This window comes from Festucalex cinctus, chromosome 12 (assembly GCF_051991245.1).
Source record: "Festucalex cinctus isolate MCC-2025b chromosome 12, RoL_Fcin_1.0, whole genome shotgun sequence".
Lineage (NCBI taxonomy): Eukaryota > Metazoa > Chordata > Actinopteri > Syngnathiformes > Syngnathidae > Festucalex > Festucalex cinctus.
Genome location: NC_135422.1, coordinates 4416753 through 4435323, shown reverse-complemented (window position 1 = coordinate 4435323; position 18571 = coordinate 4416753). Strand labels below are relative to the sequence as shown.

The 18571-nt window shown below is 42.5% G+C and overlaps 2 protein-coding genes across 4 annotated transcripts in view; one reads left to right on the top strand and one right to left on the bottom strand.

Moving 5' to 3' along the window:
• dnajc17 (DnaJ (Hsp40) homolog, subfamily C, member 17) overlaps positions 1 to 18571 on the bottom strand; it is a 32766-nt gene continuing 14195 nt past the window's right edge. Inside the window, exons 11-12 of one of the 2 annotated variants that reach the window (XR_013287456.1) lie at positions 128 to 312; positions 1 to 23 (exon numbers count right to left, since the gene is read on the bottom strand). Coding sequence is in view for 1 of the 2 variants with exons in the window: in XM_077537957.1 (XP_077394083.1) it covers positions 187 to 312 (126 nt within the window). In the remaining variant the exon portion in view is untranslated. Of the gene's footprint in view, positions 24 to 62; positions 313 to 18571 lie in introns of those variants that run through there. The other variant, XM_077537957.1, reaches the window with a different exon arrangement.
• Positions 12587 to 17802, top strand: LOC144031151 (cdc42 effector protein 2). 2 transcript variants are annotated; one of them, XM_077537960.1, is made up of 5 exons: positions 12587 to 12726; positions 12937 to 13069; positions 13167 to 13265; positions 13408 to 13498; positions 14624 to 17802. In XM_077537960.1, exon 5 carries the CDS (start codon positions 14756 to 14758, stop codon positions 15368 to 15370), a length of 615 nt encoding a protein of 204 aa, XP_077394086.1. In that variant the 5' UTR covers positions 12587 to 12726; positions 12937 to 13069; positions 13167 to 13265; positions 13408 to 13498; positions 14624 to 14755; the 3' UTR covers positions 15371 to 17802. The 2 variants fall into 2 exon arrangements, with proteins under 2 accessions (XP_077394086.1, XP_077394085.1); XM_077537959.1 differs by having other exon boundaries at positions 12937 to 13265.

The following is an 18571-nucleotide window of genomic DNA, read 5'->3' as shown; positions in this document are numbered from 1 at the left end:
ATCCGACCAGCGCCCTCACTTCACTAGAGAAGAAACACAACACACCAATTAAGATGATAGTCTTTCTGGGGTCATTAAAGATTTATTTACCTTATTTGGCACAAAACAACAATGAAAAAAAATCAACCTTAAAACAGGTGTTATGTGTAATGGCGACGGGCCGATGCCGAACCAGGTCCTCTGGTGCTAGGACGTAGCTCCTTCTTCATCGTCCTCCTTTTGCATTTGCTCAATGAGCCGCTGTCGTTCGGCTGCCTGTCTCATCTTCATCAACACCACACTCTCATAGTCGCGTTCAGTGATCAGGGAGCCCTGGAGAAGAAAAATATAAACATACAGACTGTCAAAAGGTAGTCTTTAACTCATTTGCTCCCAATAACGTGTAAATACGTTTTTTAAATGTTTTAAGTGTCCCAAAGACATATTTATACGTTTTTTTTGTTTTTTTTTTATGCTAGAGCATACAGAAGGCTTTGATGCAGCCTCTCAACTGCAAAGAACGGTTGCAGAAATGGTAGTTATTACACAAACGGCCAGCAGGTGGCAGCAGAGTATAAGAGATCAACCAGAGCCATGTAGAAAAAAAAGCTAAATTACTTACAATTTTGAATAGACTTGTGAAAACTGATGAAACTTATCTCTCTTCTAATGCTAATTGCTGCAAAACAGAAACAGATAGAAACATATTTTTTTTTCCTGATGAAAGGAGATACTTTAATCTTTCTTTTGATAGGTTCCATGCTTTTATGGCAATAGAACACAATATTCTGTGGGCCTTGCAAAATCAGTCAAAATCCAGTAAAACAGCCGGGAGCGAACGGGATTGCGAAACGTGAAAATGGCTGGGAGGGAAAGAGTTAAAAGTGGTAACGGCTTATTAAGAATTTGTATTGTCACGTGATGAGCAATGCCAAAAAATCTTATCTCTTCCTAACAAACGTTAGACTGGCACTAAGTTACTGGCCACTGAAGACGTTTTATTTTTTTATGTTTTCCTTTTCATGGCAACAGCATCACAGGACAAAACAGTCAGCGTTCACTGTATGTTTGCTTTCACAACCAGTCTGCATGCTCTCATCTCCCTAACCATCGCCATGACGGCAGGCAGAGTGAACATGCCCGAGACAGCAGCCTGGAGAGCAAGTGTGACAGGGTAATTCCGTCGCCGGAGGTCATGATGCAGCTTGCATTAGGCCTGGCAGTGTCCTGGCCTCTAACAGTATGCTTGATTGCTTTGCGGGGCTCGGGCTTATTAGACAATGAGGAGAAGAGATTCTCCTTACTGTGGGAAATTAGAGGGAATGGTCACTAAGTAGGGTGGAACATAGGATAGATGTCACATACTCACACGTAATTTGTGTGATTCAGAATGCTGCACACCAAGCAGCACAACACAGACCATATAGCAGAAGTCAAGCAATTATTATAAACGTGATCATAATTGAGCATTTCTTTTTCGGGTTTGGAGGCCAAGTGTCCTCAGAGAAAGCCGTTGTCTTATATGATCAGAGCCAGAAAGTCTGGCGGGCCAAAGAAGTGTCTTTTTAACGAGACATTGTACGGCAGGAGAGATCAAGTGGGTCTGTGCGTGAAGGTCTGGGGGAGAGCTCCAGAGGTAGGTTTTGTCAACGCGCTCGCTGGTCTACGGCATCTGGAAAGCATCATGGGGACTCCAGCATCCATGTGCTGAGCGAATGAGGGTAAGTGTTGAGGAAGAGGAGAGGGTCGGTGAGGGGAAGTCCCCCGCTACCCCCCTCACTATGCGGCCCCTGGATTGAGGAAAGCTGCTATTATCATTCCAGCAATGTGAGCTCAAGCCCTGGTCTGACACGTAACTATGAAATATCACGCAAACGCCATTAGATAGTCTAAATACCTCCTGCATCCTCAAATTAAACAGGACGCAAGCAAGTATACAAGCAAGAAGATGGGAATGCGTGGTTCTCTTTGGGAAACGAGCTGAACTCCACATCGCCCTCTATAGGTAAAAAGTCAGAACAGATACGACCGTTTCTAGTGGTGCAACGGATGGATCATCATTGATCCGTGGTTGGTTTGGATCAGGCCCCACGGGTCAGGTCACGCCCGATTCGCTAACTTCAAAATAAAGCTTACCAAATAACACATTGACGGCAATGCAAATAGCATTAGTCGACTTTTACTTTGAACGTGGCCCAAGTTGAAGTTGGTGGTGGCTCGCTTGACTTCTCTTTTAGACGTTTAGGATTTTACTGAAGTTTTGACATTAAAGTTGCAATCAACATCAACACAACGCTCATATGTACAACTCATATTCAATTGCTAATTTAGGGCGCTAAGAAACCACTAAATAATTACACCGTCATTGTAAGATACGGCAGAAGTCTCTAAGCACTGATCTGTATATATTTTTTTTTTTTTTTTTTTTTTTTTTTTTTTTTTATATCATTGCTCTTTTCCTTTTTTTTTTTTTTTTTTTTTTTTTTTTTTTTTTTTTTTTTTTGTGTGTGTGTGTATGTGTGCGTGCGTTTGCGTGCGTGCGTTTGCGTGCGTGCGTGCGTTTGCGTGTGTGCGTTTGCGTGCGTTTGCGTGCGTGCGTGTGCGTGCGTGCAAATACGTATAAATTTATACTCATTCATTCACCTAAAACCTTATAAATATCCCATTACCCTTCGCCTTAACCAGGTACTTCAGAATCTTGCCAGAGTCGTGAGATTTAAATGGTCAGGAGACCAGAGAAAAGGTCAGAAAAAAAAGAAATAAAGAGAAAAGAAAGGTAAATCAAAGTGACATCCAGCACCGACCAAACACTTCCTGCCTTCCCCATGATTACAAAATCAAAGTCTTACGCCAACCCCGGAAGCCTCTAAATTCCAGCAAATTTAGCGAGATCTCAAGAGCCCAGAGGAAAAACTAAAGAGAGGAAGGAGGGAAGGATCGATAAGGCAGAGTGAGATCAATAGAAGCCAGTACATCCAATCCATCAAAGTGAAGTCCAGCACCAACAAGACCCCTCCTGCGTGGTTACAAAACCGGAGTCTTATGCCAACCCCAGAAACCTCATACTTCTAATAAATTAAGATCTCAAGTGACCAGAGGAAAAACTAAAGAGAGGAAGGAGGGAAGGATAGATAAAGAAAAGTGAGAACCACAGACACCAGCACCAACTGATTCAAGGGGCTGTGGGAGGGAGAGGGTACTTCTGTTGAGTTTCAGTAGATGCTGGTGCGACGGATCTGGCATGCATAAGGACCACCACCAAAGAGAGAAGCCGTCAACCGCGGTCCAGCAAAGCGAGCACCCCCCCCCGGAATCCCCAGGCCGCGGCAGCACCAAGGCCACCCCCAAGCCACCCGAGCGGACACCGGTCAGCGAGCCGACCCAGACACCCGGAACACCCCCGCCCCAGCCCCGGCCCACACCCCCGAGCCCAAGGCCGCAGAACGAGGCCCAGCGGGCCCCCACAGCGCCCCACCGGTCCCCAGCCCCCATCCCCCCACGACCCCCCCGCACCCCACCCAAACCCGCCATCCACCACGACCCAGGCCCCACCACCCCCGACCCCCAAACCCCCGAACACACCCCGACCCCCAGCACCCAACCCCCCACCCACCCATACCTCCACCCCCCCCCCAAACAAGCCGCCCCCCCCCCGACGGCCGCCACCCCCCCCCCCGCGAACCCGGCCCCCCGCGAGAACCCCCCACCCCCCCCCCGGAAACCGGCACCGGGCAGCAGCGCAGAGAGGGAAGATGTGCCCACCCCACCTCCAGCCGCGCGAGATTTGCACCGCGGCGGGAGGGGGGAAGCAGAGGAGGAAGCACCAGGGGAGAAGGCGGGACACCAGAACACCGAGCCCGGTGGGGAGAGGCCCCGGTCGTCACGCCAGAGTACAAGTGACACCTAACCCTGTTACTGAGTCCGCCAGCTCGCCGACTGGCGAGCTCTACCCTTACACCGTGAATGTGGCCCCACCCAGTGTATATACAAGTGTGTGCGTGTGGTGCATTAAAATTGGGAGCAGGTGAGTCGGAGCAGAGGGAAAAAATTTCCCCTACTCCGACACACCCGTATCCCCCCCCAAAAAATGAATATGTATATGTGTGGTGCATTAAAAAAGGGAATGGAGGGACAAAGTGGTGGGGCAGGGACACAAATGGGGGGGACCACAGCGCTGCCAGGCACTGCAGTCCATCCCCTCTGATGGCTCCCCGCCCCAACTCACCCCTCCCCTTGGACGTGAGGTGCATTAAAATTGGAGGGGAGTTGAAGGGTGAAGACGGTGTTTCCACCCTTCCCCACCCCACAACCAGTCTGCATGCTCTCATCTCCCTAACCATCGCCATGACGGCAGGCAGAGTGAACATGCCCGAGACAGCAGCCTGGAGAGCAAGTGTGACAGGGTAATTCCGTCGCCGGAGGTCATGATGCAGCTTGCATTAGGCCTGGCAGTGTCCTGGCCTCTAACAGTATGCTTGATTGCTTTGCGGGGCTCGGGCTTATTAGACAATGAGGAGAAGAGATTCTCCTTACTGTGGGAAATTAGAGGGAATGGTCACTAAGTAGGGTGGAACATAGGATAGATGTCACATACTCACACGTAATTTGTGTGATTCAGAATGCTGCACACCAAGCAGCACAACACAGACCATATAGCAGAAGTCAAGCAATTATTATAAACGTGATCATAATTGAGCATTTCTTTTTCGGGTTTGGAGGCCAAGTGTCCTCAGAGAAAGCCGTTGTCTTATATGATCAGAGCCAGAAAGTCTGGCGGGCCAAAGAAGTGTCTTTTTAACGAGACATTGTACGGCAGGAGAGATCAAGTGGGTCTGTGCGTGAAGGTCTGGGGGAGAGCTCCAGAGGTAGGTTTTGTCAACGCGCTCGCTGGTCTACGGCATCTGGAAAGCATCATGGGGACTCCAGCATCCATGTGCTGAGCGAATGAGGGTAAGTGTTGAGGAAGAGGAGAGGGTCGGTGAGGGGAAGTCCCCCGCTACCCCCCTCACTATGCGGCCCCTGGATTGAGGAAAGCTGCTATTATCATTCCAGCAATGTGAGCTCAAGCCCTGGTCTGACACGTAACTATGAAATATCACGCAAACGCCATTAGATAGTCTAAATACCTCCTGCATCCTCAAATTAAACAGGACGCAAGCAAGTATACAAGCAAGAAGATGGGAATGCGTGGTTCTCTTTGGGAAACGAGCTGAACTCCACATCGCCCTCTATAGGTAAAAAGTCAGAACAGATACGACCGTTTCTAGTGGTGCAACGGATGGATCATCATTGATCCGTGGTTGGTTTGGATCAGGCCCCACGGGTCAGGTCACGCCCGATTCGCTAACTTCAAAATAAAGCTTACCAAATAACACATTGACGGCAATGCAAATAGCATTAGTCGACTTTTACTTTGAACGTGGCCCAAGTTGAAGTTGGTGGTGGCTCGCTTGACTTCTCTTTTAGACGTTTAGGATTTTACTGAAGTTTTGACATTAAAGTTGCAATCAACATCAACACAACGCTCATATGTACAACTCATATTCAATTGCTAATTTAGGGCGCTAAGAAACCACTAAATAATTACACCGTCATTGTAAGATACGGCAGAAGTCTCTAAGCACTGATCTGTATATATTACTGGATAGCCGACAGGCCAAGACTTTTGAAGCTGTCGAAATTGGAGAACTTTTGGGTCAGTACTTCGTAGTTGCAGCATGATTTATGATACTTTAAATTTTTTAAACAAGAGGACTTCAGACGTTTTACAACTTGCCTTATATACATGTATAAATTACATACTTAAAGATGTTTACTGGAGGAAACTTGTATATATATATTTTTTTATTAAAGAATTATTCCTGTAATTCAACAAAAGATGCCTCTGCCAAATCTAATATTGGGGTCTAAGGAACTGAGTGATAAAAGTAAAAAGGGGTCTTAAAAGCACCACAAAAGCAGTGACCACCCCCCCACAAACCTAAACACCCCCCACCCGCACCCTCCGGCCCTATACTAAGAGTTGTATATGTCTAATCTGTACCTATACATATAGTTATACAGTAGCCTGCTCGTGAGACGGGAGGAGTAAAATGGCCGACCTGTGGGCTGCAACGGCTTGCATGGGCATGTATGGGCTATCGGCTATACAGATAAGTGGCTAGCAGCTAGCTGTTAGCATTACCAACGTGTGCCTGGCTGGTAGCTGTAAATTAGTTTGACAGCTGGTACCTGGCTTACTTTAGTTATTTTTTAATATTTTGGACCAAGGCTACTTTGTAATTCACTCTCCATGTCTATGTGACTTTTGTGATCCGTTGCACCACTAACCTTTTCACCACCAGGCCATGCCAGTGAAGTCAGGTGTTTTCTGGGCTGTGTGACACATTTCTTGTAAAGATGAATGATCTTTCCTTGCCCACGGTGCTAACTAACAATGTACATGTTTAGCCAGTGCATCACCCTGTTAACTCAACACTTGCTGCGCACATATACATGCATGTGTGCGTTGTTTTAAACGCCGGGGCCCGGAGTGAGTAGGAGACCACAAAACACAAACAAGGGGGCCCGCGCAAAGTCACGGGAGGCGGGAACAAGGCCACCGCAGAGGCAGGATGGCAGTAAAACAAATACACGCGCACATTGAAACAAGCTGAGGATTAGCCCTGTGACATCAGCACATGGCGAGGCCTCAAAACGGCACACATCAGGCTGACCCCAGGCCAGTGATGACATCATGAATACCTCCTATGCTGTGAGTCACGAGAGTGCGCAAACAGACATTCAGAGTCTGACACTCCTCCTCAGACACAGCAGGTGGCAGCTCGTGATGCAGGTGGCCACTGTGATTCTCTCGAACAAGTTGTCAGATCGGCAGTAGATTATGTGTGTTGTGCACATACATGTGGAAGTGGAAGTGAGTGAGGAAGGAAATGGGCTGAGAAAACAGAATACTGTACAAAATTTTGGCAGGAAAACACTTCAATACCACTTCTCTTCAGACCGATACTAGTACAACTCAAATAGCGATGGCAAGGGTTGATAGCATTAGTACTTTTGATTGATAAAATTTCCCCAAAAAATTAGATAACTTTAAAGAAAGGTCTATATATCCCAGTACTGTCTAGCAACTTTTCTTAAAATTGCACAAAATTAATAGCAGTTTTCTTTCCATTTGTTCATAAAATGCACATTTTGTATCGAACATACAATCAAATAAATAAATAAATAAATAAATAAATATCCATCCATCCATCCATCTTCTTGACCGCTTATACCTCACAAGGGTCGCGGGGGGGTGCTGGAGCCTATCTCAGCTGGCTTTGGGCAGTAGGCGGAGTCCAGCCTGGACTGGTTGCCAGCCAATTGCAGAAATAAATAAATAAGTAAATAAATACATAATGGGCATCTTTGCCTTCTGTTCCTGATCGCAAAATGGCCACAAGAGAGCCGTCACAAGTACTGATAACTTGAAGTAAGACCGGGTAGCGGTACTCCCTAAAAACGAATATCCATTCATACAGTCTTTATACCGCTTCTCCTCATTAGGCTCATGGGTAAGCTGGGGCCGATCTGAGCTGACTTTTGGCGACAGGCGGGCCAACCAATCACAGGGCACATATAATCATTTGCACTCACATTCACACCGATGGACAATTTAAACCATTTTAAAGTAATAAATGCATACTTGGGGTTTCACGATCTAATACTGATGTCAGATACTGGTCCAATATCAGCCCCAAAAAAAAAAAAAAAATACAGTATAAAATTATATTGTTCTACATCCAAAATCTCCAATATTAGCACTTATATACAAGCAGTCTTATGTGACCCAAACATTTGGAATAAATGGGCCATATTCTGTCATACCAAAAAGTTGCTGACTCTTGTTCTTTATTTGAATAGTATCACTTGATCAAGTCTTTTTTTTTTTTTTTTTTTTTTTAACATTTCATGCTATAAAATAAAAAAAAAAGTATGTATCATTCCTTCTGGTATCATATCAGATAGATATCGGACAATTCCTAGGCTGCTTTATCGGTGGAAAAGTGGAAAAGTTTGCATTGGGACACCCATGCTTTTTGGAAGGAACCAGAGTAAATCCAAGTAGAGGGATAACATACAAAAACCACACGCAACACTTAAATCCAGAACTTATTCACTGCGAGGCAGAACTGCTAAACTCAATAAGAAATAATAAATGAAAACTACACAATTCTACTGCTATGAACCACTGCAGCAGATGTTATGCCACTAAGAAGCTAAAACAGAAATACTTAACTCACATTCAAAGCAGTTGCCAATTTCAGACAAAAAAAATAAATAATACACATTAGTTATATAATAATAGAGCTGGCATTTTCCTCCTGTTTTTTTTTTTTTTTTTTTTTCAGAACCGAATTAAGTAGGTCATTGCCTTGTCTGTATGCGTGTTTACACAGTGGCATGGATTCACGAAAATAGATATGCGAGGATTTGTGCTTGTCCTTACACATGTATGAGAGTTAAAAATGTTAAAATGCTAATGTAAACATTATTTGTACAGGTAATAAAGGTTTTATGAAGACAGAGAGAGTACAATCCTATTATTATTATTACCAGGGAAAATAAATCCAAACAGATTAGAGGTCAATAAGCATTTTTTTTCCCTTAGACTGCACAAAAACCTGAATAAAAACCTGATTTTTTTTGCACCGCTTACAAAACGGAAAAGGAGATGCTATGACTTGATCGTTAAGTGCTTCAGATTAAATATTACATGGTTATTGTGTCCTAATCTTGAAGTCGCTGAGGTGTTCAGGTTGTATTTGACAATGGATTACTCATTAAAGCCATCAGATACTTTAAATTAAATCCTCTCTGAGCCCAGCATTCATTTTGCAAGCGTCAGTGCCAAGACAAGAAATGTCAGCCTCATGTGCAGACAAGCTTCTCTGCCTCTCATGCACTCGGCTGAATTTAATCAAGGAACTATTTATCTGGTGGCGTGTGTTGTCTTTCTAGGACTGCTTGTGTCACAGAGATATGGAGGGGATGATTTATGTGGGGTGGACCCTCATCTAGAACATATTTGTGTGCAAGTGTGTGTGTGACCTGCTAAATTAAACAAACAGGCGGGCAAGCAGGGGTAATGCACATAAAAAAAAAAAAAGGTGAACTTACACAGACAAAGCTCTGGAAATGGTGGAGGATTAATCATCACTCATTATGAAACTCGGCAGACATAAAACCCCAAAGGTCTGGTCCATTACACTGTTTTTGTTAGTGAAGAACAAACACTACACACAGATTAAGGTCCAAATCTACTTCCTGCATTTAACCGTTTACATGCATGTCTTGAGAACATCTGGTTCCCGAATGGGATTCCAATACAAGACCGCCTGTGATAAGGCAGCAAAAACGAATGATACTCTGCATGCAGACAGTCTCCGTAAATACTTCCTGCAGATCATTGACTGTGACAACCATTTATACACTTTACGTTTTAAATACACAATGCACAATAAATTAAAGAGTGACATATTTTGGAGCCAAATACATATGATATGATATATGATATATGATATGATATGATATGATATCATATCATATATGACAGATATGATGATATTTAGGGGTGATTTTGAAAACCACAAAAAAAATTGTGACATGTACCCCTGTATATTATAATCGGCAATTGATTCCCCAAAGCCGTGACAAACAAGTGAAGAATGACCGAGTGCAGGTAATCACAATTGCGTGAGACTGCACATTTTGTAACAGTGAGAAGAGTAAAAGTGGGGAAATGCATATGTGCAGACGTGTATGCACTGAGTTGCATGTGGTCATAATATTGGACAGAATTGAGGCCTTTGGACAGAACTGTTTGGAAACTGTTAAAGCAAAGGAAATAAACAGTGAAAAGAGAAATGGCAACAGAGGCCTGAACTCCCGGTGCCCTGGCATTTCTCATGATGGATGGGCTCAGGGATCCTAGAATAGCAAGTGTGTGGAGGTTTGGCTTCTTTAATATCCAACAATATATCGTTATAAAAGCAAAATTATGTCTTTTGCGTTTCCTTCCAGGAAAAGCTCGCTGATTGCAACAGATTTCCGACTAAAGCACAAATCGGTCCTAAGACTGTTAAGAATGCTATCTCAGGCTTAGAGATGTGAAAAAGAGGTCAGGCGTGTAGAAAGAAACAATGAAATGCAAGTTCCAAGTAAACAAACGGGTAGTGTCCGTTTAGTCTGCTGCCATGTTAAAAGGGCCTCTTATCGTTTATAGTGCAGAACCGCTGAAGTGTATCCATGTTGGATGCTGTTTACTTGAAAGCTCTGCTCTTAATGTATTACTGTATCAACAAATAGGTGTGGATCGTAACTAGGAATTTTGTTCCTTCTTTGGCATTTTATTTTGTTCCAAACGATGGATCAGCCTCAAGTATGTGAGAAAACTATTTTCCCACTTACATCCAAAGCAGTAGTCATTTTACACAGAATTTCTGCCAAATTATCTACCGGTAATTAGATGTAACAATAGAGCAATGCCTAATGGGCAATCTCTAACTGAAAGGTAGTAACAATGGCTTCTTAGTGGCGTTTAAATTAAAAATACAGTAACGTAAAGAAAGATGCAACCAAACTGATTGGAAGCAACATAATGACCCAAACGTCAAAGGAGCTCTGAGTTATTTCTTTGTACTGTTTGCGTCAATGTGAGGACATCAAACAGTATTTCTGGCAATGTCTCATCATTTGACATTTTGCAATCATGCCTCTCACAAGGCCTGAAACCTACAACGTTGCTGAGTTGATTAGAGGCTACAACAATGCGAAGTCTCACCCTAAGATTCAATAATGCCACACCTGGACTTTGTCTACCAGCGGATTAGTCTGTCTTGTGACCCATCATGCCGCAGAATTTCTGCACTTCCTTTTTGTGGACTTTCCTTTGGAGCGTTGTCAGACAAATTCAGCTTTGAGTCATCTCACGGGAGACAAACAATGATGACAAACATTCCCTGGGATGTTTCTCATCCAAATTACTGCAAGGCGATTACAAAAGATAACTACTTGGAAATACGTGCGTTTTAGAGATGACTACAGAAACTGGGCAACTACTCAGCTACTCGTGAGCTGTTCAGTTTTGAGCAATTGTCTCGTCTTATCATAATTTGAGAATTTCATTAAGTCAAAAATTTTGTAAACACAGCATACTGATTATTATTGTGTTTGTGGCACATGAATTAAGCTGAAAAATCCGCACATTTTTATCCATCTTAGGTGACGGCCATTTTGCCACTTGTTGGTGACTGAAAATGACATCACAGTGCCTTAAGGGACCCAGGAACCCAGAAAACAGGTAAGCTGTGACAGTCGTTTTGACAGCAAGTGGCAAAATGGCCGCCCCCTGAGACATACAACCGTAGTTACATTCGTAACTGTCAATTTTGCTGCTTAACTGATATTCCACAAACGCAATATTAGTCAGAATGCCGTGCTTAGACTAGTGGGGATGTATTTGTGAATACAACTTTTGACTTGACTTACTCTTTATGGTAGGCACCGTAAAGGCAAAAATAAATAAATAAATAATAAAATTAATTTTTTTTTTTTAAAATTTTAAAAAAAAAAGTGCCACCATTTTTCTTCCTTCATCCACAGATTGGATGATGGCAATAACAAGCCAACCAAAAAAATAAAAACAAAAACAAAAAACAGTAAATCAGGGCTTCTTGCACGAGTCAAAGCAATATCTGTAAACAGTTTGAGCTTGTGACAATGACAATTATGCAGCACCCAAGATTTCAGACACAGCATAGCTGCATCCACCACACTGGCCACTCTGGTCAGTAGGCTTACACGGAAATCCAGTCAGGGCTAAAAGCATCAGCCCAAAAGGCTACGTAGCATGACAACAAAGCTAATAAACTAAGCTCATCCATGGTGAGTCGGGGGCTGTGTGATCTCATTCCCAAATACCTCAAATAATACTCTAATTGTAGACAAGAGCGTGAAAGCGTTTCTGTTTCTGTGGTTTACAGGTGGTTGCAGGAGAGGGCTTCTCAGACGACTAACGTTCATTAGCGTTGTGCTTCACTGTTGAGTAAATGTTATGATAATTTCATTTGCGTGAGTAATTGCATCTGGAGTTCTGGCATCAAGACGGCGCAGCAAGAGAACAAGAGGGGCAACGCCTATTGTTTATTAGATCAATATGAAAGATACCACTTGTCCGTTTCTATTGTGTCCTGCATGTTTAATATTAGTGAATAAGAGGAAAGCATTGAATGTGGACGAACTCAGTTTTATAAACATGATGGTAATATCACAGCAGGGTGGTAACCTCAATCAATCAACTGAATAAATAAGAGGAATAAAAAAAGGCAGCTCAAAAGGCACTTTAAACACAAAGCTGCAATAGCTGCCAATAAAACACAACAAAGGCTTTTACCCTGTCGTTCCCTGTGATTTCCATTCCTGTACCATGATTGCATTCCAAAATCAGGAGATGTGACAATTAGAACTGAAACCAGTTATCTTTTCTTTTATCTCTCTTGTGTAACCACTGCCGCCTGCACACACATGTGTGCGATACTGTGCTTTGATGACACAGTGAGGCTGTATGCCTCCAGTCAGGCAGACGGGCCTGTCGAGTGGTACGACTTAGGGGCTTTAGACGAGCCAACGGCAGTCAGGAAATCATGAAATCAGCAGAGCAGCGGGACAATGACATGGAGATTAGGGATCAGTTAACCTCCTCCTGTGGGTAGCTGGCCCATTTGCTCACTGACCATGACTTCCTGCTTTTTACAAAAGGCACACACACGCACGCTAGGAAACACGCACACTCTAAAATACAACTTGTTGCACTTTTGAAATTCAACCACTCTCATCCTGTCACTCTATAATGCAATTACACACTAGGCAGTTGTTTACTTCAGCCTTTCACCCTGCGCCCATCCTCTCCCAAAGGTAAGAGATACAGTCAAGCTTCCGGAAGGACTTCCGTTGACACTGGTGACTGAACAACCTACGAACTTTGCAACCTGGGCAACATCATCTTGCGGCTGGCAACTATCCGAGAATGGGATGAGTGTAAAGTGAAGTATGAAATACCTTTAAAAAAAAAAAAAATGCTTCTACCAGGAGGCTTTATGACGTGCTTGGACTCTGACCTCACCTGGTTTATCACTCATGCAAAGACTTTCAACGGCAACACACCTGGAGGGAGCTACAGAGAAAATGGGAGCACAAGGAAGGATTATTGAAGAAAAGAGTTTCAATGGACTGAAAGCAAAAAGGTAGATACAATATCTTAATGCAAAGACTGTTGTGTCACTGAGGAAAGCCCCATTTTTATCTCAGTTGCTTCATATCTCAAGGTTGCGTATTGAAGTCTTGTCTGCAACAGTCGAACAAGTCGTATCATGTCGTGTTTTTCAGTGTTCAGGTACGAGGCACAGCCAAGTTTCATGGCAGTTTCGAGTGTGCAAGCTTGGAGTTCAAATATCCAGTATTTGCTCAGGGAACATAGGTAAGAACCAATCAATCTTTCTAGGAAGAAAAAGCTTTAAATAATTTATTCTTGAATGTTGGTTAATGTTTTCAAGGGCTAGATTCCTAATCTTAAAAGGTGAATCATTTATGGCAGCATTTAGCGATCATTTAGAGCGTTTCTTGGCCAATCTGCTTTAATGGGCTACTTTAATTTAAACTTGGCTACGCTGAGCGTTTCCTGGACAAAAACTCATGGCTGCGTCTCCTCCTTGGCCAAACTGACATGTTGGGATAGGAATGCTGCTCTGTCCGCGTGCTCCAATCTCCTGCTGCTACTAAAGTGCCGATTAAAAACCTTTACGGGCCAACAAAACCTGTTTGCTGTAGTGGCTTACAAATTTACAGAGTGAGTGTTTCAAGTCACGAACATAGCTCTAATGTGGGCAAAGCTGTTTGGGAGACCGTCAAATCACAAACCCTGACATGATTATCTAATCTACACGCCAGTTTGGTTTTACTTAATGCAATAATTATAAGTCACGAAACGTGAAAGGGGTTTCATTTTCTTTCCAATTTTTACTTTGTAAAAATCACTGTTTGTTTGATTGTTCCCAAACCACTATTTTTAAATAGTCTTGAACAATTCTGAGCTCAGTTTAAATTATTCATGAAGAAAACTTTTTTTCATGGTAGAGCTCCAAGCTATTATTACAGAAATAACAGTAAATAAAACTGAGCTCCACAGACACGCAAGATAGTAATTTGCGTAGCTACTCTTTGTCTTCAGACTTCCATTGAAAGATACACAAGAGACCACACCTGCTTTTTAAAGGAAAAATGTGGATTTGAAAAGTAAATATTTGAAGATGAAAGCTTCAAAGCAAACTTAGAACTCTAAGAGCTACCAAAAAACATAATAGTAAAAATGTTATTCAACCAAAATCAAGTGCAACCACCACAAAAAAAGCTGCCTATTCATTTCAAGCCAATTGATGTAGCCCAGTTTCACACCAGGACAAGAACAGAACCAGCACTGACATGAACTAAAACAAACGATTACATTACGTTATTTTTTATCAAAAGATATTTGACAGATATAAAAAAAAATGAAATATTACACTGGAATCATGACAATGAATTAATGTATCTTTGTTTTTTCCAGATGGCAGTGATGCTTCCAAAACATGAGATTCCAAGCATTGACTGTTGAACAAAGGAAAAGTGTTCTACGACTTTGCTGATCATATTAATAGAACATACAAAAACACAAAATTCTTCATTAAATACTGCCAAGATGCCACTTAGAGCATCCTTGCATAGAAAACCAAACACGAGCCGTTGGTCAAGCAGACATTCAAAGCGCAGAGAGGTTCTCTCTGTCAACATGATCAGTCTACCGCTGGCTGATTTCCGCCATATTTCCCATATTAAAAATGACGCCAATAGAGACAGCTTTGGAGACCTTTCCTTCTTAAAAATGGACCACAATCTGCTTCTACAAAGCTCCCAAAGTGAGCAAAACATCTTCTTGGCTTGCTCTCCACCGCCAAAGCCCCCTCGTCTGAATATGGAGGCCGAGAGTTCAGAGAGCCCGGACTGGCCTGTGGACTACCAGGACAATGCCAGCCAGAAGAGGAAGAAATGCAGCTCCATGCCACTGCTGGACAACGAGGAAGGTCAGACTGAATTGGTGGGCAGGAATGAAAGAGGAAAAAACGTTGTGACCAATCAGTTTTCCCAAGCTGGATGGGGCGACCTAAGTGCAGACATGAATGGGAACTCTTCAGAGGTCAGTGACAAGACTAAAGGACAACAGAAAGAGGAGGACAGTGGCTTTTCTTTTAGCCTGGACCTGGGTCCTTCCATTTTGGACGATGTTCTGCAGGTGATGGACAAACTTCAACAGTGAATGAATAAGCTAGTGGTAAAGCGAAAAAGGGGGCAACCAAACAAACTCCAGTCCCTTTTTGAGAGACACACATTATTTTTTCATCGTAGTAAAAGTCAGGGTCTGCCAAGACTCTCGGATAAAAGTTAACAACCAAGATATTTCCTAAAAATCTACTACTGATACTGACTGCTGAGATGTACATTTTCACCTTTGTGTTATCCCTCTGCTATTATTGTTATTCCCCAAACCACACTGTACAATTTTTGACGGCTGTTATGGGTTTAAGTAGTGTAGTGCTTAGAAAAGCTGCAGCTGGAACCCAAGGTCCTAGAGCTGTGATGTCAAGATGTGCTTGCCAATCTGTTGTGTGCAGAGGGCAATTTTCCCTCGCACGCATCACTGAGGCCCTACTCAAAGGTAGACCAAGGTACCCCCCGTCTCTCTCATTCCCAACAATGTAGTGAAAACAAACATTTAGCTCTGCTTCCAATAAAAGTCATTGCCAGTGGTGGCAGGTTTCACTGTAGCCCGATCCAGGCCACAGGTCCAAGAGACCTCAGAGACGAGGAAAAAAAAAAAAAAACCCGAGCAGGCTGTTTTCTTAGCTGCAAACAGAGTACCATACTCTGGTGAATGGCACACGAGAAAGTGGTAAATGGTAAAGCGATACTTCCATATATGCAGGGGGTGTCGGGGGAAGAGGACCAGAGACATCCATTACAGCTGTGCAAGTCTTGATGAGGATTTAAACACAACCTTCTGACCAAACAAACCTCCGACATGAAAAATATATGCTTGTATGTCACACACTCTTGCCCACATGAAAAAGGAAGAGAATACATGTAAATGTGGGCACGCATGGAATGAAGAAGAGAAGATACGCCTGCAGTCAGTCATCGTTCCGAGCAGAAAGAAAGATGGTCAAGTCGATTGTGGGATAAAGCCACAATGAGCCGCATGCCAAAGTGCCACACGGGTCATGTGCGGACCACAAGTGTTCCATTGCGAAGAAATAGACTTCTGTGCATGTCCAAAAGAAACAGCAATGTTGTGGGAACGTCTGCACTGAATCTGTTTGCTTGCAACTACTTTAAGCGGAGTGTCATTGTCCCCCATTGTTTTTATATTTTCAGAAAACATATTATGAAATACAGCTGCATCAAAAAATGTAATGTTTTGTATTTTAGAGAAGTAAACAAATGCATATTTAAAATTCCTACAATGGTGGTTTTGTGGCCTAGACTACAATTTGTCAACACACTCAGGACCTGTATGACAAAACATTAATTAATTAATTTATTTTTTTAAAGAATAATCCATTGTGAAAAAAATAGTCTTGGTCTGACATAATTTGGAAATTTCTGGAGAACGAAAGAGAGTCTATCTAAATTGCACTGGCAACCCTTGCAAATGTCTACATAAATTGGTCAATTTCTCAAAAATAAACAAAGCTCTGCTTAAACTAATACTACACAAATAATTACTGAAAATCATGTGAATATATTTATTTTTTCTGCTTCTGTGTTTTGGATCATGGTCCTGTTGCCACACCAACTGTCTTTTGAGCTTTAACTTGGCGAGATGGCCACGAGTCGTGCGGAATATCTTGATCGACGTGAATGAATTTTTCCACTGCAGATAGGGAGCTGTCCAGGCCCCGAGGTAGCAAAGCACACCCATATCATGATGCTCCATGTTGGTGTGCTGTGCCATTTTTTGCTCCACGCAAGGCATTGTGCACTCCTCCCAAACATTTCTGGTTTCATCTGTCCACAGAATATTTTACCAGTAGTGCTTAGGAACATCCAAGTATTCTTGCTAAAGAGCAATTGGATGTTAAACCTGCAGCAATGTTTTTTTTTTGCATTAGCCGCTTCCTCCTTGGTGTTCTCCCAAGAACCCCATTCTTGGATATAAATGTTTGACGTACGGGAGCTTTGTCATCAGAGATGTTGGCATGTGCCAGTAATTTCTGTAAATCTTCAGCTGACACGCTATTTTTCTTCTTCTTCTTTTTTTATTTAAACCTCATTGAGCATTCTTCACTCTGCTGTTGTCGTCATCTTTACAGGATGGCCACTTTTCTCCATTTATAGACATTTTTTCTTATCGTGGACTGATGAACACCAAGACATTTAGATACTTTTGTAACCTTTTCCAACATTATAAGTCCTAACATCAAGCCGATTGAGATGCTGTGGCATGACCTCAAGAGAGCTATTAAACCAGACATCCATGGAATCTGCTGAACTGCAACACTTTTGTAAAGAGGAATGGGCCAAAAATTTATCCTGATCATTGTGCATGTCTGATCTGCAACTATAGCAAATGTTTGGTTGAGGTCACTGCTGTCAAAGGAAAGTCTACCAGTTATGAAATCCAAGTTTTGACTAACTTTTCCCTCCCTGTCCTGTGAATGTTACTTTCAATAAAAGCATGAATACGTGAAATTGTTTCTGTGGTATTAGTTTAAGCAGACTCTTTTAGCTTATTCTTGTGATTTTGATGAGGAATAGGCCACACAATTTATGCATAATTTTATGACCACTTTTTGCAGAAATTTAAGAAATTCCCAGTGTACATTCAGAATAAGAAGCTATTGCAGTCAGCTCAACTGCTAGTTGGCAATTTGCATCTGGACATAATTCCCTGTCTGTAATCAGTTTGATTGTCAAAGAAAAGAAATGATGTAAAGCTATATTTAAAAAGGCAAATACAATAGATCCTGGTATTTTATGTGAATTCATGTTCATGGAGGTAAAATGTGACAAATCACAAACTATATCTCAACAAGTGGTCGGCCACGTGACTGACTCAAGGACGGATAGGCGGCTGTTCAATATTTGCAATCCAATGATATTGCATGCACAGCACAAATCTCAATCACATCTGTTACTGCTTCTCCCCATCCAAAAGCACAGTCATCCCTTTGAGTGTAGTTCTTATGATTTATGAATTCTGTCAGGGACGGACTAAACACTGAAAATATTGTTTTGGCAAACGAGAGATGTGTCCTTCTAATGTGCTCACATCTCCCAGCACAACTTAATGCTACTGAAATATATTTCAGGTTTCTCACACACATAGCCATCCTATGAAACTGATATTGTTTGAGTTATCTGTCAAGTCATGTCAGAGAATTTTATCAGGGTTAAAAAGAGTTGGGACTAAAGAAAGCCAAAACAAGATATTCAGGACAGGCTCATAACACAATAACTT